The sequence below is a fragment of the Gymnoscopelus microlampas genome (assembly GCF_963454915.1).
Source record: "Gymnoscopelus microlampas genome assembly, chromosome: 11".
NCBI lineage: Eukaryota > Metazoa > Chordata > Actinopteri > Myctophiformes > Myctophidae > Gymnoscopelus > Gymnoscopelus microlampas.
Window position 1 is genome coordinate 27,603,215 of NC_139948.1, and position 21,930 is coordinate 27,625,144.

General features: G+C 41.2%; 1 protein-coding gene across 1 annotated transcript in view; it reads left to right on the plus strand.

The window, feature by feature from the left end:
- The window catches only part of mei1 (meiotic double-stranded break formation protein 1), a gene marked incomplete at both ends in the record, with an annotated part of 87,696 nt that overhangs the window by 46,082 nt on the left and 19,684 nt on the right, over positions 1-21,930 (plus strand). Inside the window, 6 exons of the mRNA XM_084070697.1 lie at positions 2,764-2,914; positions 4,895-5,074; positions 5,291-5,437; positions 5,764-5,950; positions 8,999-9,691; positions 18,910-19,029. Coding sequence (XP_083926823.1) covers positions 2,764-2,914; positions 4,895-5,074; positions 5,291-5,437; positions 5,764-5,950; positions 8,999-9,691; positions 18,910-19,029 — 1,478 coding nt within the window. The remainder of the gene's footprint in view (positions 1-2,763; positions 2,915-4,894; positions 5,075-5,290; positions 5,438-5,763; positions 5,951-8,998; positions 9,692-18,909; positions 19,030-21,930) is intronic.

A 21,930-nucleotide genomic window follows, 5' to 3' on the forward strand; every position in this document is an offset into this window, starting at 1 on the left:
CACAGAAACTAAAAGTTTGAGCCCACTGGCATGGCCACTCAATACACTTAATTGTGTAGCATGTTAGCAAATAATATAAGTGTATGCACATTCTCGCAGAAACACACACACACACACACACACACACACACACACACACACACACACACACACACACACACACACACACACACACACACACACACACACACACACACACACACACAATGTATGTATAGACAGACAGTCAGACAGACATTTAAGTATACTTTGCCCTGAAACATGGTATGGAGACTAAACTACACAGACTCATGTTGGGTGGCCGTAGCTGATGGGTAGAGAGGCTGCCTGGGAAACAGAAGTTCCCCGGTTGTCCCTGAGAAAGACACTTAACCTGACATGCTTACTGTGCGTTCTCTTGTCTTGTATTTCCTTTGTCCTGCACTATGCAAGCACTGTTGAGGGTGTACTGTATAGTGTTGTACTGAATATTGTATATTTTGTCCATTACTGATGGTGTTTCTTTGAGTGTGATGTCTTTCAACCTGCTGTATCTACAATACTTTTTCTTGCCCTGTGTCTGTATATTAACTGCTGTGCTGCCTTTGGCGACTGACTTTCCTCCACGGGATCAATAAAGGTCTTATCTAATCGTAACCCCTAACTGCTTCCCGAGATGCTGCCCCCATAGCTGCCCACTGCTCCTGATACTTAGGATGTGTTAAATGCAGATACATCATTTCACTGTATATGCAACTATACAGTGACAAATACCGCAAAGGTTTACTATTAGACAACATGCACGCACACATGTGCGCCTGTGTGAGAGGAAATAACTCCTTGCCATGAGGTGGCAGTAGTCTGCAGTCTGCAGGAATCTGCAATGATATACTGGAAGGCTTTCAGAAGCATTGCTACAAAAAAGCAATAACAGGTGGAGCAGACAGACAGACAGACAGACAGACATTCGTACCCCTCCCCACTACTACCCAACTGAGTTGGAGGGTTGTGGCCTTGCGGAGTGACACCTCACTACCACCTATGGCCTTGTACACGCCGAACATACTACAACCGATTTTCGGCCACAGATGCTTATCGCCGACCCAATTCCGGCTTGTGGTGTACTGCACATGATTCAGGGAAATTCAATACACTTTGCTCTGAAGCATAGCGACAAGTAACATTGACCAAAATACATAAGGACTTTTTCTTGCCTGCGGACAGGGTCTGCGGACAGTGGACTTGTAGTTGTGATCATAGTACAATTTGCGTTTCCAGATGTGCATGCTTTCAAGCACCAGAGCAACACAGGTTGCCCCTCAAACAGAGCATCCATTTTTCTTTTCTAGCGCATGTGCAGTCAGTGTGCTTGTCCGCGCACAAAGCATACGTGCTATTAAAATCTGGGATGCACACGGATGTCCCCGTGGACATGAGCCGGTGATGAAATTAACGTCATATGACGAGGCTGTATGGACGTGGCTATGCGAACACAGCAAGTATAATTTGGCCTACATGATCCAGGGCCACTTTTTGCCCTCCAGCATGGTGACAAGTAATGCACACATATACCCTCACACACACACACGAATGCACGCGTATGCACGGACACACACACACACACACACACACACACACACACACACACACACACACACACACACACACACACACACATTCGCCTGGTACAGGCATGACGACGCGGTCTAGGATGCAGCACTATACTTTCTATTCATCAAGATGCCAGATATTATAGGCATTGGGATGTTTTGTGGGAGGTTCAAGGTCGTCCATCTTCTTAGAGTGATTATTGCTTGACTGTTTAGTTTTAATTATTTCTTGATTCTCTTGGCATGTCTTTTATTATGAACTATTAGCAGTATGTGTCCCCTTGTTGAAAGTACTGTATACTGTTACCTCCACCACTTCTTTTAATATACACTGCTTGTACTAATTTGCACCTGCTTTCTACAGGCAGAGAACTTACACACAAAACCGACCCTCATGAATTGCATGAGCATTAGTAAATCCAGCAGAATGTGTAATTAACTGTCAGATCTTCATTGTTTGCATTAGTGGTAAAACAATGTAACAGTTTTGAAAATAATCCTTTGTTTGCATATTTTTGTAAATGAAGATGCCCACTGGTTTCTCTAACTCGCCCACTGCTTCCAACAGCACAGTCATGACATGACCCATCCAGTCTGTACTGTTTAGGTACACATTTTATGACCATATAGATACGGCGGCTTGTTTGCATGCGTGCGTGCGTGCGTGCGTGCGTGCGTGCGTGCATGTGTGCGAAAAACAGAAAATGTACTGAGTGTGGTGAAGTATGGTAAGTGTGTATAGTTTCAATGTACAGATTATAGTTTTTTTGATATTATACTGCCTAGACTGATGATAGGTTCTTGGTTTACCTATGATCCTAGATTACTATTTCTATGCATTTGATATATTACCTTGTGTTTTCCTTGCTTACTGTAAATCGCTCTGGATTAAGAGCGTCTGCTAAGTGCCTACATTGTAAATTGTAAAGTTTGCTACATCAACAAGCCCCTCTAGCACTGTTCCTTGCTCTGCATGTGCGTTTGTGACTGTGTCTACTTTTGTGCCCACATGCACTTTGTGCCTGCCTAAATAGGTTTGTTGTGTATACTGTATGTGAGTGTTTGTTTACACTTGAATGTAAATGTTTCCCCAATTTTGTTAGCTTACGTTATCTCTCTCTCTCTCTCTCTCTCTCTCTCTCTCTCTCTCTCTCTCTCTCTGTGTGTTATCCAGGCTCCTCCCAGAGCAGACAGTATTCTCCAGTGTTGTCCAGCTGCTGTGTTCTGTCCAGGAGCAAGGTGACGGTGCCCTGCCTCCTGCTGTGCTCAGGTCTGCACTCTACCTGCTGACAATCACACAGGACAAGAGCCCCGACCTCCACTCGGTAATCACTTCATTTAACCCATTAAGACCTGAGGCCCATTCAACAAATGCCTTCTAAATTAGTAGTTCTCAAACTTTTTCATGTCAAGGACCCCCAAATTGAAATCACACATACAGAATTGATGGTGAAAAAAGTATTCGACTCCTCAAAGTTGTGGTTATGTAAAAACAGAACATCCATTTTTAAACAAGTACCAGTATACAGTACCAACACTGCATTTCACTACTGCATATTGTGCATGTACTTAAGGATATGTCTTGTGTTTGTCCTGAGCAGCAATCTTCCTAGCAACATTAGATTAGTTTATATGGCAATAAACCACAGTGGATAAACATTAGATCTGGAAAGTGTGTTGAGTTGAGTTGGCAGTCTTCCTCGCTGCAGTTGGATGGAATCATATTTTAAACATCAAGGCCATTCCAGGCACAGTATCAAAGCTTTATGGTCTAAGTGTGACAGACGATATGATGTGTTTAGATGTGAAAACCATATCAAACTGTCTGTAGAGGAGACTAATTAACTACGAAAATAAGGACTAGGCTCGCTTTGCAAACCGTTTGCAACACTTATGACTGTGTGTTTTATATAAGAGGTAAACATCTCTGGCAGGATCTTCTTTTGAGCATTTTTCACATGCTGCCACGCAGAGCAAATTATACTCCCTTCCTGTCAAGACACAGCATTTTATTCATCCATTTGAAGAATTATTATGTTGCAAAAACTTGCTCTGCAGTGATGGCTCTGCAACTTCTGTATGTATAAGCGGGTGTGTGTGTGTGTGTGTGTGTGTGTGTGTGTGTGTGTGTGTGTGTGTGTGTGTGTGTGTGTGTGTGTGTGTGTGTGTGTGTGTGTGTGTGTGTGTGTGTGTGTGCGCGTTTATATTTATATATACAGTATACTGTATATATATATATATACAGTATACTGTATATATATATATATACATACAGTATATATATATATATATATATATATATATATATACATACAGTATATATATATATACACACATTTTTACTATTTACTGTTTGAATATTGAAAAGGGAGAGAGATTACATCCTCTTGGAGAGATTTCCCTCAGTGAGTGATGCCTCTTATACTGTATAACTCTGGGGGCTTTCATAACATTCTGCTACATTGCAGCTTGGGAGGCATTCTACCCCTGTCTCACAGGAGGGCTGTAAAGACACTTAATCTCATACAACCAACTTTTTGAGTAAAGTGCTATCCATGCTTCTCCATTGTTAAAAGCTCTCTTGTTGATAACCTGTCGACCAACCAGCAGCCAGCATTTGACCAGTCTAGGGGCAGGCCGTCCAATGACCAGGAAGACCTGTACACTGCATTCAGTCTTTTCAGTCATTTTTAAATATCTGTAACAGTTACAAAGTCCACCATGTCTTGTAAAACTTTTAGATTCACGTTAAAATGTTACGTGTTGCGTACCCATTCATCCAGTCAGGACAGGGCAGGATATCCCAGCAATGGATTTGCATTGTGGCAGTGACTGTCCGACAGAGTGGCTTATTATTTTGGACATTATAGTGCTTGTACAACTTTATTTCTAGAGGAACCCCTCCATAAATTTGGCACGCTACTCCTCCCAAAGTTTTGCTGGCACACACACACAAATAGTTTTTGCCAAAAAAAACATGTTTTTTTTTAACAATCCCCTCCAGATTAATTATCTCTATGACTGCCAGAAATAAAAAATTGTTTGCTAAGCCTCTGCCAGCGATTTTCGAGTGTTTTCACTAACCTTAGAATATAATATATAACAGTCAAAGAGTTAAGCATTATCTCAGGAGTCATGTGACAAAGTAATTGGCATGCAAAATGTGTGGGAGGGGCCTATTTCTTGAAAACAAATCATAAACGGAATATTACTTATATTGTTGCGACATGGGTTCCTTCTTCACTGTAGCATCTGTTTAAACAGAAAAGCCTTATAACTAATCTTAAAACACCTGCTACTTCCAGGCTCCTTTGAACTGCATCAGCCAGACCCTGTGCTCCTACCAAAGCTTCTCCTCCATCTACACCCATCACCCTCCACTCCTGCACCTCATCTACCGCTACCCAGAACTGGCCCAGGGGTTGGGACAGCAGGTTCTGGAGCTGTGGTTGACCCACCACACAGAACCAGACCAGAACATGGTAGTAAGGATTAAGAATCCTGAGAAAAGTCTCAGTTCAGTCAGGATCTTTGAGAACTGTAACTGATGTGACTGGATGCCATTTTGACTGCTATCTAGTTTCTTACTTATCTCGTTCTGAATAGTTTTTTGATCACAAGCTTTTTTATATAGCAAGTAAATTGTTTTTTTAATTGAAAATCATAAATTGAACTCAAGCCAATTTTGGTTCCCTGCCCAGAATCAGTCGCCTAACCAAGAGATGGGGGAGAGAGCGAGCGAGAGCCTGACTGAAGACAAGGGGGAACAGCAGGATGACTTGGTCACCATGGAGCTGTTATCTTTGATAGAAAAGTACCCTGCTGCCATACTGAACCTGCTGGTGAGGGTGGGAAACCCCAAACAGGCACTGAGTTTTACCAAGCTGGGGCCAGATTCATGTGCATGGAGCAGTGCTGCTGAAATGTCTTCTTTCTTTAAGAAGACAAGAACATTTTGTTTATGAAATCTTTGGGGGTTTCATAGTGTTTTAGTAAATGCAATGGTATACTCATTTTGAAAACTCAAGAGAGTGTAAAATATAGCCTCATACATAGGTATTTTATTACACAAGTTAGTTAAACTAGCACTTGTGCATGTGTCTGTCTGTCTCGTTTTTTCCTGTCTGTCTGTCTACCTTCCACTCTCTCCTCCTGCTTGTCTGTTTGTCTGTAGGGCATGGTGTGTAGCAGGGAGTGTCTTTTGGCTAAGCAGGCGCTGGAGGTACTGGAAGTGTTCCTGCGGGATCGGAGGAGCTGTGAGGTCAGCATATGCACCCTGCTGAGACCAGCCCTGCTTCAGGCTCTACAAAGACTTTGTCTAGAGAGCAGCCAGGGAGCCGGACACTCACACAGTGCAGGAGGTGAGGACATATGTTGTGCTATACATAAACGCACACACACTATGATGTGTGCTAGATCACCTTTATTGTTCTAAAAGAAAAGTGAAAAAATGTTGCAACGTAAAAAGAAACAAAAAACGGAAGAAAAGGTTTCCACTTGAATACAAAGGTCCTTTCCTTTGGTGGAAGAAATCAAGGCCATTCAGTAGCACTTAATGTTCACTTCATATTTTAAGCTGTTTAGCTGATGTTCTTATCCAGACATATTTACAGCAAGTGCAGCAGTAGAAAGCAGCAAAAAGTAGTAGTTTAAAGTTGTGCATACCCTCTCCAAATGGTGGTGCTGCACAACCAATCAAGAGCTACAGTATATTGTAGAATATTCTGATAATACGGCTCGCCACATTATCAGCCCAAATTGACAGCGCAAATTAGCACGTCTCATGCTCCAATGATACTTGTGGCTATGTTTGCACAGATTATGCCCATATATGGAGATCATGTCGGCATTGTTCCAGTTCCAATTTTGTCTGCTCATTTCTTTGTGTCATCACTTCCAATTTAACTTGTTTAATCCTGTCTGAGTTCTCTATCCTGATTGGATCAAATTGATATTCTAACTCTATTCTTCTCTGAAAATGCATTTTCTGTTTAATAACGAGCTGGAGAGACGAGACTCCTGTTACTGAACAAACACTCTATAGCAACGAGTACAGTCAGAATTTAGAGCTATTTAACACACAACCAACACACAACACACACAACACAACATTTAACACACAACCAAAGAAAATCACTCGCTTTTTTATCATTCTAATTTGTCTGGGTAGTTTATAACATATTATCTGTGGTCTGACAAAAAATGTATACATAATACTGCTTATAGGCCTACTCATACTGGGTTAGGGTACTTCCTGTTTATGGGGTCTTTAGTACACTATCCTATACCTTCAACACTGCTGCCAACCTCTCAGCTTCTTTTCGGACAGTTTTACGATCAAAATTTACTGTAGACGGCAGGGTAGTAATCACTAATGCCTTAAAAATCCTGTGAGTCTTCGAGGGCTACAGAAGTCATTGCTGTAGTGTTATGTTGGTAGCTGCTGTCAGACAGCCCAGATATATCCATACCGAACAATTATGTTTCCAGTTTAGTTTAACGTACGGCAGTAATGATACTGAAAATCATCAGATTGTCTGTGTTATGATTCAGGATTACTGTGGATTGATTTGTGTCGACGGTCCATTATATTCCATTGAGACACAGGTACCTTTGATAGATTGTGGTACTGAGTGGAGTGTGCTTTTGAGGTGTGAGGCTGGCAATGTTTCTCTGCATTCAGTTTGCATACAGAGTTACAGTAACTCCATACAGCAGATGAAAACTCTTGATGAAATCATGTCTGTTCTGTTCAGCCCAAGTTGTGGGGTAGTCGAGACACGCACGCACGCACGCACGCACGCACGCACGCACTATACAAACTTATGCTAACATATACACACATACTGTACACACTAACACAGTTAACACCTACTGTACACATGCTCATGCACACACACGCACACGCACACGCACGCACGCACGCACACACACACACACACACACACACACACACACACACACACACACACACACACACACACACACACACACACACACACACACACACACACACAGTTTTCCCCCATAGCCTCCTACGCTGTGAGATGTAATAGAACAAATGTACACTGGCAGTCACCTTACTCTCTCCTCACACAGCAAACAGTAAAACAGTAACTCTATTAAGCCTTGGCTTCAGAAACAGACAGCCACAGTTTCAGAACCTAGACCATTTGAGCTCAGCCAATATCTTTTGATATTGGCTGAGAAGTTATTTTCGATTAGGTGTCTGCCTTTCTTTCAATAGAATCTTCTCTATCTTCTGGTCACCTCCATGTCAATAGATTACAGACTGCAGTGTAGCAGGCACTGGAGACAGTAGAGTTGAACCAGTCAGTTAATTGATAACATCTATTTATCTGATTACAGTAATCAAATCGGTCTAGTATGTATCATGTAAAAGTTTCTTAGATATGCTAATACAACTTCACCAAAATGTGAATACTTGTTTACCTTTCTTTTCTTTTTTTTCATATTATGAATTGTTTTTGACTACTGGTGAAAAAAAAATAAAAAATAAATCAACAGATTTATCAATTATTAAATGAATCATTAGTTGCAGCCCTGAGGCCAAGGCAAAACAGTTTTATTATTAAGATTACTGATCCTTATTATTCCTTGCTCACAATGGTAATTGCCATCAACAAATTCAATGAATCAATCAATTGCAATATATTTGGCTGGCCCTGCTTCTCTGAGACTATCGTACATTAAAACCAAGATCCTAGCAGTATTTCTCTACTGGATAAAACGTACAGTTTACAAAGATGCACAACAGCATTAATCTGTTCTGCCCTCTGTCTCTGCCAGTATAGCAAGGTTCTCATCTGCATTACTCCTATTAACATTATTATGATCCCATATTGATCTCAATGACACCTCTTTGGCACTTTCATATAATAAGCCCCACTCTCTCCACTCTCTTTCCCTATAGAGCACCGAAGGCCTGACGTCACTGCCAGTAGAGGGCGCTTTCCCGCAGGTTCATGGCTTTACTTTTTGTATTGATATCCTCATTGGGGAATCTTAGATCGCTTCATATAAGAACTGTGTTCCAAAAATAAACACACCACCCTGGGGATTTCAACACAAAAAATAAAGCCACAAACCCTGGAACAGCGCCCTCTACTGGCAGTGACGTCAGACTTCGGTGCTCTATTAACCTTTTTTACACAAAAATACCCTTCCTCGGTTCCGGTTTGGCGTTTGCCGTGAGAGGACATGCAGACCTGAGCTCTGACGGTTTGCCTCTCAGTCGCTGTTATTTTGCTTTTACTTGCTTTAAAACCTCAGTCATTTAGATAATAAATTAGACTGCATTGCTGGCCGTTGCATGGCAGGCTACAACTTAAGAGGGAAGACTATAATTTCATCTGATAAACCCAGCGATCCCGCACTGAGCGCTTCAGTAATGGCGTCGGACGGGAGCGGTGCTTCTTTGACCCTGGAGACAGTTTTAGAGGCGATACGTGACAGTAAAGAGGACTTGGCGAAACAAATTGATACTAAAACTACCAATATCCAAACTGCTCTTGCAAAGATCGAAGCTAACTTCTCAACACTCTCTGATCAAGTCGAAGCTATGGAAGGGAGGATTTCAGCTAATGAAGACGACATGTCCGACACGGTAAAACGTTTGGACAAGACGGAGACAGAGCTCAGAGCCGCGTTGGACAAGCTGGAAAATTTCGAGGATATCAGCAGAAGAAACAACATCAAACTGTTTAATATTCCAGAACAAGCTGAGGGTCAGGACGCCGCTTCTTTCATGGAACGAATCATCCCAGAGATCCTCAATCCTATCATATTCGACACCCCTATGACTGTGGAAAGAAGTCACCGCCTCGGGAAACCCGGTGATAAGATCAGGCCGCTGATTGTCAGATTTCTTAACAGCAAACACAGAGAAATTGTACTCCGCAGATCCAGGGAGATGAAGGAGGTTTTCTATGAAAATAGGAGAATTTACATTCATCCCGATTGCAGTGCTGCAACACAAAAGAAGAAGTCTGCATTCTTGCCAGTGAAGAAGGCCTTCAGAGAGAAGGGCATCCCCGACGTTGCTGTATTCCATCCCGGCAGACTCCGGGTTCAACATGGCGGTGCCTGCAAGTGGTTCAACACACCCGCCGAAGCCGAGGAGTATTTGGATAAATTGGATGATTAATCTTCATGAGGTATGAAAAGTTTGGACCCAATAATAGTGTAAAAGGGACAAGAACAAGCACAAGAGTTGCACCTTATGGCCTGAAAGAAATGGAGTAAGTTCTAACAGATTTCTATTACTATTTTTATTTTATTTTTACATTATTTTTTTATTTAACATTGCCGTAAATAATACTGTACTTGGTATTTTTTATTTATTTATGGTTACATTCTTTTTTGGATTTGATTAAGAGGATTTATTTTATTTATATTTAAGTTTTGTCATAAATAATGTGCAGAAGGCGGATTTTCTTTTTTTCTGGACTATATCAAGGATTACTACCCTACTGTTCTGTTGAGGAGTAAATGGTTGTACATGTTATGGCTTAATATTCTTTTTATCTTTTATGTGAAAACAATCTGCCACACATTTTTCTTTTTATTTGTCTTAAGACTGGATTGGTATTTTATAACCAAGCTTAACCACCCGGTCAGTATGATTTATTGCTATTGTATATACTAAATTTGTGGATTTTAGTTTTTTACCTATTTGTTATTTTTTATCTTTAGGACTTGCCGCTCTCGGACGATTATATATTATTTCTATTTTGACAGTAGGGCTATTGTGCTGTGTGTAGGGTTACATTATGATCTTATGTAGAGTTTGACTGATGTGCCCCCTTTTTCTTTGTTCATGCCCCTTAATCTTTCATTCTTTATTTGGGTCTCCAATTGATAATTATCTCTCTAGATTGTTTTCTCTTTTTTCTCTCTATCCCTTAAAATTCATGGAACGGTCAGCAATGAGTGTTTCGTTATGATTGATGTGTGAGATATACGCTCCCATCCATAGTCTTTTGGTTATGTTCAGTAACCTAATACTATTATTATTTTTTTCTTTGGGGATAATCCTTTGTTATTGTGCATTGCAGTTAAAATGAGCTGCAACATCGTGACAATGGCAAATTGCAACTCATTCTATTGCACTGTCCGATTAGGGCTTTTGATACTAGTAATACTGTGATTTCCCTTACCTCCCTTACTGTAATTTTAGTGACTTTAGCATTGGCTTATTTTACACATAACATGTTCTTCTTATTTCTCATCTTCCATTTGACCGCTACTTGGTAAAATATTCCTCTGGCGTGGTTTCCCCCAGCATATTTTTTGTGGACAGGGAGAGGTGGGGAGGGAAGCAACAGTTTGGCAGATTGTCACAATGGTGTTGAAAACAGCTGATGTAAGAGGGGGCCTTTGCTGATCAAGGGCGCCCTCGTGTGGACGTTTACACTTGGTGCGTTTGTAGCACAAAATATTCAGTATCTGTGGATTGGGAGCCTAGTTCATTTCCCAATTGTAATTTTTATATATATTTACATATATATATATATATTTTTTTTTTTTGGCTGAGGTTGATACTTTTGAAATGTATAGTGACTGTAGAGGTAACCTTCTTTTTTGGTTACTAGAGTAGCCCATGTACGTGTTGGTGTTTTTTGTTTTTGTTTTGTTTTGGGGATTTTTTGGTAGGGCTTCCTATGGGGTTTGGAATGGTCACATATTTTTCTCCCAAGTATTTTCTATTGACAGCAGCAATTTGCAGTTAAATATGTGCTGTTTATACAATGTTTATTTTCCATATTTCAATTCTATCTCGCTGCACTGTGCTCATGGTTGCAAATCTATCTTTATTAATATTCATTGAAATACCCAAATGACTAATCGACTAAATTGTATATCTTGGAATGTACGGGGAATCAATTCCCCAGTCAAGAGAAAAAAAATTATCACTTATTTAAAGAAATTGTCAACTAGTGTTGCTTTTATTCAAGAAACACACCTGACAGATTTGGAGCACATGAAGCTGAGGAGGGATTGGATTGGCCACGTCTTTTTTTCATCTTATGCATCTAATGCAAGAGGGGTTGCAGTACTCATAAACAAAAATATAACGTTTAAACTAAACTCAGTCCAAAAGGATAGAAATGGTAGATTTTTACTCATTGATTGTGTACTAAACACGAACAGAGTAACCTTGGTGAATATATATGGTCCTAATTATGATGACCCAGCTTTCTTTAACGACCTCCTTTTGAAGCTAGCAGAGGTCGAAGGTCACTGTCTCATTGGTGGTGATTACAACCTAGTTATCTCTCCGGCTATTGATAGATCGCAACCTAAGTCAATTGTACCCTCTAAAGCAGCCTCAATTTTGATCAACGGTATGAAGGAATTAGGGTTATGTGATATTTGGCGTGCTCGTAACCCTAATAATAAGGACTTCAGCTATTACAGCAGTGTACATAAATCTTATTCTAGGCTCGATATGTTCCTAGCCCCACGGAGTATACTCACTAAAGTGGAGAGCTGTTCATATTTAGCAGCTACTCTTTCTGATCATAATCCATTAAAATTAGTATGGGAATTAGAATCGGTGCACCCTCCCCCTTATAGATGGAGATTTAAGACATTTATGTTAAAAGACACAGAGTTCATTGCTTATATGAACATGCAAATTGATCAGTTCCTTGAGGCAAATTTAAATTCGGCTTCTCATGCAAACATTTGGGGAGCTCTCAAGGCTTTTATGCGCGGAGGCATTTTATCGTACAGTGCACATAAACTGAAGGAAAAAAGGGAAATCGTGTTAAAACTGGAAGAAGAAATTAGAGCACTAGAACAGCAACACTCTGAAACTAAACGAATAGATATATTCTACACCTTGAGTGCTAAGCGGATTCAATATGATAATCTATGCACAAATAAGGCTGAGGCTGCTTTAGCTAGGACCAATTATCATTACTATGAATATGGCAACAAAACAGGCAAACTTTTGGCGTGGCAGATAAAGAAGGAGGACTCGGATAGGATTATCCACTCTATAGTTACTGATGGGGGCAGAACCTTGACTAGTCCAAAAGAGATAAATGTGGAATTTAAAAACTTTTATGGGAATTTATATAAATCCGAGCTAGACCCCCACGATTCAGCAGCAGAGCGGTTTCTGGAGGGATTACCTCTTCCCCAAATTAGCTCTGAGGATAAAGATTGGTTGGATAGGGACATATCTGAGGGGGAGGTCCTTCTTGCTATGAAGTCCCTGCAAAACAATAAGGCCCCGGGACCTGACGGTTTCCCAATCGAATATTTTAAGACTTTTTCAGACAAACTGTTACTCCCCCTGACAAACATGGTCATAGAGGCACTGGATAACCAGACGTTGCCACGTACACTTGAAATGGCAACCATAACGCTGTTACCAAAACCTGATAAGGACAGACAAAAGTGTGGTTCTTACCGGCCCTTAAGTCTGTTAAATGCTGATTATAAGGTTATTTCAAAATTAATTGCAACTAGACTAGAGGTGGTTCTGCCTAAGGTAATTCATCCTGATCAAACAGGATTCATGAAGAACAGACAGGGGTCGGATAACGTTCGCCGTCTATTTCATATTGTGGACTTGGCTCAAAGGAATAGGGAGGCCATCTTGGTAGCGTCGCTCGATGCTGAGAAGGCGTTCGATCGAATTGAGCCTAGCTTCCTGTTTCATACGCTCAAAAAAATGAATTTTGGGGAAAAAATCTCAAATTGCATTAAAACTTTTTTTAAAGCTCCTAAGGCCCAAATTCTCACCAACGGTATCCTGTCTGATCCCTTCCTGCTTACAAGGGGGGTGAGACAGGGTTGCTGTGTCTCCCCCTTGCTGTTTTCCGTCGCCATTGAGCCTTTTGCCGTTGCAATTAGAACTAATAACGCCATTTCAGGCGTTAAAATTGGTACAGTTGAACATAAAATATCTTTATATGCTGACGATGTTTTGATCTACTTATCCGATCCGGCTGATTCGATTCCTCCTCTTTTTCATTGTCTACAGGAGTACAGTGCAGCTTCTGGATACAAAATAAACTTGACCAAGAGTGAGGTTCTACCTTTAAACGTGCAGGACTTGGATGTTAGGGCTCTTATTGCGCCATTGAAAGTTTGTCCTCATGGTTTTAAATACTTGGGTATTAATATCAGAAAAAGCCACGACAAGGTACTTAAAGACAATTACTCAAGTCTCCTGGAGAGAGTCAAATTGGACACTCAGAGGTGGATTGACTTACCATTATCTCTAATCGGTAGGGTGCATACTGTCAAGATGAACATTCTTTTTTTTTAACTCTATAATTTTTGTCCCACGATTTTGTAACCCACATTTTTTTCACCCAGTGCCAATTGCCTATGTAATCCTGGGCACTACCTACCCTCTGCCAGCCTAGGGAGAGCCCAAGCTGAAGCTCATGCCTCCTTCAATGCATGAGGAGCAAGCAGGCCGCTTCTTATCACCCGACAGGGGGGAGTTTCCCTGGTTGGACATAGCGCGTGGAAGGAACACGTTATTCCAACCAGTTCCCTTCTCCTCCATCAGGCGCCCCGGCTGACCAGGGGGAGGCAGTATAGTGACCAGGATTACTACATGTTTTTGTGAGGGTATTAACTACCCTAGAAGACACGGGGAGAACATGCAAACTCCACACAGAGTAGGCCCTTTCACCAACCCCACCTAGGGTATGGGCGCCGATGACGTGGAGGAGAGAACACGCCCCCAGCGCCCACAGCGTCCCTGGCGGGAATCGAACCCAGGACCTTCTAGCTGTGAGGCGACAGCGCTACCGACTGCGCCACCGTGCCCCCCTAAGATGAACATTCTGCCCAAGTTTATTTATCTATTCCAGTGTATCCCAATATCTGTTCCTAAGAAGTTCTTTAGCGAGCTCAACAAAACCGTCTCTGCCTTTTTATGGCGGAATAAAATTCCACGTGTAAAATTGAGTAGTCTACAGGCCCCCTATGATAGGGGAGGTCTTAATCTTCCTAATTTCAGGTGTTATTTCTTGGCCTCTCAATTTCGACCTCTATGGATATGGTTACATGCAGAGAATAGTGAGGTCAGATGGCTATCTTTAGAACAGAAGGAATTGGGCTCCACTCCTCTGAAGACGGTTCCTTTTTTGGGCTCGAGGAAGAACCTCTCTGTAATAACAAAGAATCCTATGGTGTTGTGCTCATTTGATGCTTGGCATGAATCGCACAAACTATTGGGATTAGACATTTCGTATATGAGAAGGACTCCGTTATGGGACAATCCTAACATCCCTCGCCCCATTGCTGATGGTATTTTAAGGAGTTGGTTCGACAAGGGGATCAGGACTGTCGGGGACTTGTATAGTAATAACGTATTTTCAAGCTTTCAGCAATTATCTTCTAAGTATGACTTGCCAAATCATAATCTTTTCAAATATCTCCAAATCAGGCACTGGGTCAGAGGAAACTGTATAGATTTCCCGGCTATCCCTAATAAATCACCCCTGGAGGATCATATGTTCAGCACGTTTATCTCCTCCACCAAGGGCTTAATCTCTTCCATATACAATATATTAAATAGGAATCTTTTGGTCTATAATAAATTATCCCTTAAACGCAAATGGGAAGCTGATTTGGAATGTACGTATGATGATGCTGATTGGCGTAACGTCTTAGAAAGAGCTCAGATAGTCCTGGTCTCTACGAAGCATAGACAAATGCAATTCAATATATTTCACAGGACTTATTTCACTCCTCTAATGTTACATAAGATTGATGGAAATATTTCTGCCATGTGCCAGAGGTGCAAGATAAATGAGGGTGATTTGACTCATATGCTGTGGAACTGTTCATATTTGGTTGACTTTTGGAAGTTCATTATAACCACTGTTTCGGATGTCATAGAGTCGGAGATACCGTTTGACCCCAGGATCTGGATATTGGGTGATGTCAGTTTAATTCGTGTAAACATTCACAAAAAATATTTTGTTTCACTTGCCAGCACGGCTGGAAAAAAAGTTATCCTTGTCAATTGGAAATCTGAAAATTCTCCATCTCAAAAGCATTGGTTGAATGAACTTTCCTCTTATTGTACTCCTGAGAAAATCCTGTACAATGTAAGGAGAAAACCCGAGACCTATGACAAAATTTGGGGCTCTTTTCTCGATGTTTTGCCTTCATTAACCCCTCTTGGTTGAGGTTGTAAGTTGCTGTTACTGCAAAGATTGTTGTGATGTTTTGTTGTGATGTCAATGATGTTTATTGTGCCATTCCGGGGTGGGGGGTGGGTTTGGGAGGGAGGGTTGCTTTTTCTGTCTTTTTGTTTTCTATTGTCTTTTTTCTTTTCTTGTTGTATAAAATGTAAAATGGATGGATGTACTTTGTACTCTGTCAATAAACAAATCTTTAAAAAAAAAAAAATACCCTTCCTCATCTTTTCATTGAGATTTGCGAATTACTAATGTATAATGGATACATTTGTAATTAGTAAGTAGTCAGGTTCAAGATGCTCTTTATTCCACTGAACCACACTTTGAGATTTACTTATGGTTTTAATGGTTATTTTCTGTATACAGCATTTCTTCTTATTTAAACCACAGGTTTTGGGCATGTCATTATCCTATATTAAAATTGGCTAATGGGAGGGCGGGCCAACCGGTGAGCGAGGGCTCGAGGACTCGAGGGAGTGCGTTGCCTGCCACCGAGTAGAGCAGATGTCCAGTTGTCCAGATCCAACTATCAATCAATATAAGGGACAGGGAGAGCAAGGAGGAAAAAAACGTGTCAAAGAGAGGCAAAAATCTAAGATATCTGCATACATACACACAGCATAGACCAGCAGGTACGGTATAGACATAAGGCAAAAAAAAGAAAAAGCTGAATCTGTCTTAAGAGATAAGACATAAGGTGCATAAGGTTAGACATAATGGTGGTAACACTTCGGTAGGTCCACATAGCAGCAATTATGTACATACGATTAGACATTAAGGTGCGAAAGAGCATTGACGCATTGTACATGAGATTAAGGTTAGAAAGGTTGTCAGGTTCACATGGAATGGTAGGTCACATAGAGAGGTAACTTTCACAGATAAAGTCCACATGGTAGAGCCAGAAGGAAATGGCCTGTCTGGTGATAGACTATTGGCTATTTGGTTGTCTCTTGGCATGGAAAGATTTGGGAAACCCTGATTTAAACCATACATTGAAGAGAGACATCATGTTGATGGTACAGAGAGAGGGGGCGATCACAGTATGTGGCCAGCTTATTATGTGATAGGGCCATCAGACATGTAATAGAGCACCACAGCAGTAATATGCCTGACTGTATTTGTGTGATTTCATCTTTCAAGATGTTTTCGGGTCCCATCTCTCTTTATGTTCTGATTCCGAAACCCTGGCCTGATTGTAAATCTTGTTACTGCTTCATTAGACAATCCACTGGAGTGGAACAGATAAAGAAAGTCGATGACTTGTGTCAGATCGTAAGCCGCATACGCAGTTGTGTCTATGCATCACTCACCTAGAGTTCCCCACTCATGTACTGCAGTGTAGGGGTCGCTCATTTCTACCTCTCTCCCTCCATTTCTCTCTCTCTCCCGCACCACAAACGTATCTTCTTCCCTCACTCCCACGCCTCCTTCTCTGCCTTTGCACAATCTTCTCTCTTCTCCTCCTCTTCAATTCTTCAGTATCATAACAGATAAAGAAAGCTGATGACTTGTGACAGATTGTAAGCTGAGTACACAGTTGTGTCCATACATTAATCACCTAGAGTTCCCCACTCATGTCATGTACCGGAGGGCCCAGTGGGTGCAGCGGCGCTCTGCCAGGTGATGTCACCAATTAGGAGGAATAATGAATTAAATCACACCTTGCGTTGTCGCCTGCACATGCTCAGAGCTCCATGGCAATATGTATAATTAGGGACCTCTACGCCACCAAGTGGATGATCCATCAGGATGGTCTTTGTAACGTTCTTTTAATAAAACCTAACTGTAATGTGTGTTGTCTTCTGGCCATATACAACATTAGAATGGACAAAGCACACAATGACCATTCAGCACAGCAGCTAGGGACTCACACCCAGCCCTATAGCCTTTGCCTGCACTCACTTATAAGGGCCAAGTGGGGTTTAGATAGCAGTTAGACTGGTACTGTATACACGTTCAAGCCACAAATTTGCATGAATATATTCTTTATATTAGTAGTGTGTTATTCAGTGGTCTCCTAGGGGAGGTGGTTTAATGTTATGCTCTACAGTGCTGCAAGCAGGACATTGAGTATGTAGATGACTGTTCTGCTTGATCTTCCTAGCTTCTTTTATCCCGTTAGAAGATTCCTTCTTTCCTTCCTCTCTTTTATATTCCTCTCTTTGCTACCTCCCTACTCACTCTCATATATACTGTATATGTACATATGTGTTTTTATGCTGTAAAACTGTCTATAGTTTATATTTCCTTGACCCCCTTTCTCTCTCTCTCTCTCTCTCTCTCTCTCTCTCTCTCTCTCTCTCTCTCTCTCTCTCTCTCTAGTGCAAGATCACTGCTGTTAGAAAATCGTAGGTGTGGTTGTTTTTCTCATCAGTAATTTCAGTGTCGGAGGCAGCGAGGCTCGATGATCACCGTGGTGATAAATCCAACCACCTCATTGGTCTTTTCTCAGAACTGCTGGCTCTGAGAACCTGCCATGAGGTGAAAGTGGGGCGTTGATTTAGTTAACCGTCAGCCGATGCTGCCTCTAACTAACTGCGTAGAGATTAGTGTTTTTTAGAAGCAGAAGTCACAGTTCGGATAGTGTCAGTTTGAACAATGTCCCCCGTTCGTTAAAGTTGTTGAAAAACTTTCTTTTGGAGAGTTGCGTTTCAGACTGAGTAATGAGGCGTAGGGAGATGCTAATTTAGGACAAGTCTCTTACCTGCTCTGCTTCAGTATCTCCATCTCTCTCAAACACCACCCCCGCTCCACTTTGTTTTTCACTCTCTATTATCTTCATTCTCCTAGTTTTAACCACTGTGCTTCTCTCTCTCCCTCTGTCCTTTAATAAACAGTTGAAAGTTAACAGTTGAAAACATTAATTGTAGGTGTGTTTCATTTAGGTGTTACTGTGTGACAGCATGAACAGCTCCTCTACAGTTAACGTCATGTTGGCACTCAAACATTATTATTATTATTTGCATTTATTTTTTATTTTATTTCAGTTAACTAAAATGTATTTTTTCCCCAATTCTAGTTTGTTATTTAATACGTTTTAGTTACCTTTAGTAACACAGATATGTTCCATCTCTTTTAAAGTTTAACATCGTGTCTCATCCTCCCCTCTCTCTCTCTAGTGGTGGACTCCCTCCCTCTGGTGTTGAGGTTGTTGTGTGTTATTCAGAGCAGTGACCCTTCCTCCTCCTCTTCCTCTGACAGTGAGATGGAAGGAACGCTCTTCAAATTGCTCTACCACGGTAAGGTCATCAGAAGTTAAAATGTCATGTCAAGAGTTCATGGCACTCACAACTCCTTCCCCCATACACACACACACTCGCACACGCACACGCACGCACACCCACACCCACACGCAACCATGCACACATACAAACTAACAGTTATGCAAATACTCCCTCATTAATAACAGACACAGACACACACTGGCACACATTCCATTATTCACAAACTCTCTCTCTCTCAGTAACCCTCTCCATTCCTCTCATTTTTCTTTTCCTCCCTCCTCACTCTCTCCTTCCCTCACCTTCCCTTCTTCTCTCTCCCTAAAGGTCAATTTATGCTATTTCTCTTCCTCCATCCCCCTCTCACCCTTCCTCTCCTCCTTTCTCGCTCTCTCTTCAGCACCTCAAACTCCTCTTCCCTCAGTTCCCCTAGTCCCTTTCTCCCTCTCCACAATATTCTCTCTCTCTTCCTCCTCTTTGATTCATCAGTATCGTCTCCATCATCATCAGAGTGACTCAGATACAAGCTTTAACAACTCATCTCCAGATGAAAGTGCTATCGCAATTTGATGTGCCTCACTTAATATCATCGTGACAAAGATAGAATGGTACCATACAGTACATTTACAATACAGAACAGTAGTACACAACAGTACAGTATAGTACAGAGTGGTAGACACAGAACATTCTTTTCATTCATTTGACTTGATTTATCTTATTTTAATGTCATGCACCAAAGGTGCCCAGCCCAAATGGATTTACAGGACACTACAGTACATATAATAATGGCAAAGGTGTACGATATGATAATATTTTATATAGATATGTTTTCCAAGCTTAATTTCATACAAACAAAACATTGTTTTTTTTTCACATGCCTTACATATAAATATAATATAAACATTATAAACAAAATACCAATGAGTACCAATGGGTCTACTTCTCAACTTACTTTCTATGGATAGACATGATTCTGTGGTATAATTATTCTTGATAAGGCAATATATCCTTAGTTTTTGTTTATACCATTATGTCAACAGACTATCTGTCTTTATACATGAGGAACATTTTATGTTACATAATGTATTACAGTACAAAACAGCGCAGCACGGTATGGTTCTCATTCAGGAGTTAAGAACAGAAAACATACACTCACACACACACACACACACACACACACACACACACACACACACACACACACACACACACACACACAACTACTTTTTTAGAGACGGATGGCTATATCGATTCCTCTATCCACAACTTTGGTCTCAAATAACATATCTCGAATACTACTGGCTGGGTTTCCATGGAATGTTTTGTTCATATTAACTTGCACACAAGTTCAAAATCTAATTGGTAGATTGCCATGAATCTCCCTGAATTCATGCATGCTTTCCGGAGAGGGGCCCCTACTAATTTTGGTGACCCAATTGCTTTTGCTCTAAAGGAGCCACTCTTAGGCCAAAATATCCAATTGCACACAAATTATCTCAAAATCTAATAGGCACATTGCCATGAAACTTGTTGAGCACATTCATGCTCCCTAGATGAACCCTACATATCTTTGTGACCTCCATTACCTATCCTGTAGTCTGGGAGTCTTCGGCTTGGATCCTGGACAACAGGGGCGCGGCCACTGAGTTCTGATTCAAATCAATAGCCAATGAAGAAAAGGGGGCGGGATCCACATGCAGTGGGTGTTGCATCTAAATAGGATCGACGGGAAGCAATTTCCCCTTGAGAAATTTCGGCCGCCATTGTTGTGTACTGCTGTTTGCCTCTCGTCTGACTTTTTAGACGAGTTGCACAGCTCTCAGACCGGTAAGAGGCGTGTCCCGCCCACAAATACCAGGGCTCTGGCCCAGAAGTTCCTCGCCAGAGCTGGCGAAAACTTCTGGGAACTCAGATTACCTATCCTGTTATACCGCCCTCAGGCCAAAATATCAACTTTTTACACAAGATATCTAATAGATATCTATAACAGTGTTTAGGTTGAACCCTACTACTTTTCATGACCCCATGGCTTTTCCTCCATTGCCACCCTTCAACCAATATCCAGTCAGATATAAGGAGCTGCGCAGAGCCAGACTCTAGAGGCTGCTAACTGGGCTTTTAAACTCGCCTCAGAGAACTCTGAAGAAGATGTCATGTGATGTGATGTGATGTTGAAATGTCAGTCCTGCAATGGAATAAGCCATTGTGAGTGTGAGATTTATTACAGTCCTGATTGAGTGCTCCCACTTTTCTTACCTTGAATTATTGCAAGTCTTTCTGAGCCGAGTGTTATTTTTATGTTTGTCACTGTGGTTCAGCACCCCGCCTGTCTCCCTTTTGTTTGTAGCGCAAAGGTAAACATGTGCACAAACTATATTTTCACCAGTCACACTTACAGTATATACACAGACAGTCACACTATTTTTCACTGTCTCTCTTCCAATGATGACCAGAATCACATATGTTACGGTCTGTCAACAGCTTCTAAGTTAGTCTATCTACTTCCTGTAAGTAGACTTGAAAAATAAAACCAGTGGTGACTGATCATATTAGTCAACTTATTTTGAAATCCGCCCTGTTTTAGAGGAACTCCGAGTCCGAGAGATATATGTTATGAAAACCAGCCTCTTGTGTCTTAAACAATGTACATACTTTGGAGCTTTCTCTTTGAACCTCATAGCAGTTCTGTGAATCATTAATTATGTCATTAATAATGTCAATTATGTCATGGTGAAGAGACAACCTTTACACTACTGTAGGAGAAAAAGGTTCACTCAGGTACACATTAATGTTTCGCGCATGGCCAATTTCTTTTTCTCTTTATTTTGCCTTGCACTATAACTACTGGATGTGTACAACGTTCAGTAGCATTACGCTCCGAACTGTAGCAACTTTACTACTACACACAGGCTGTGTGAA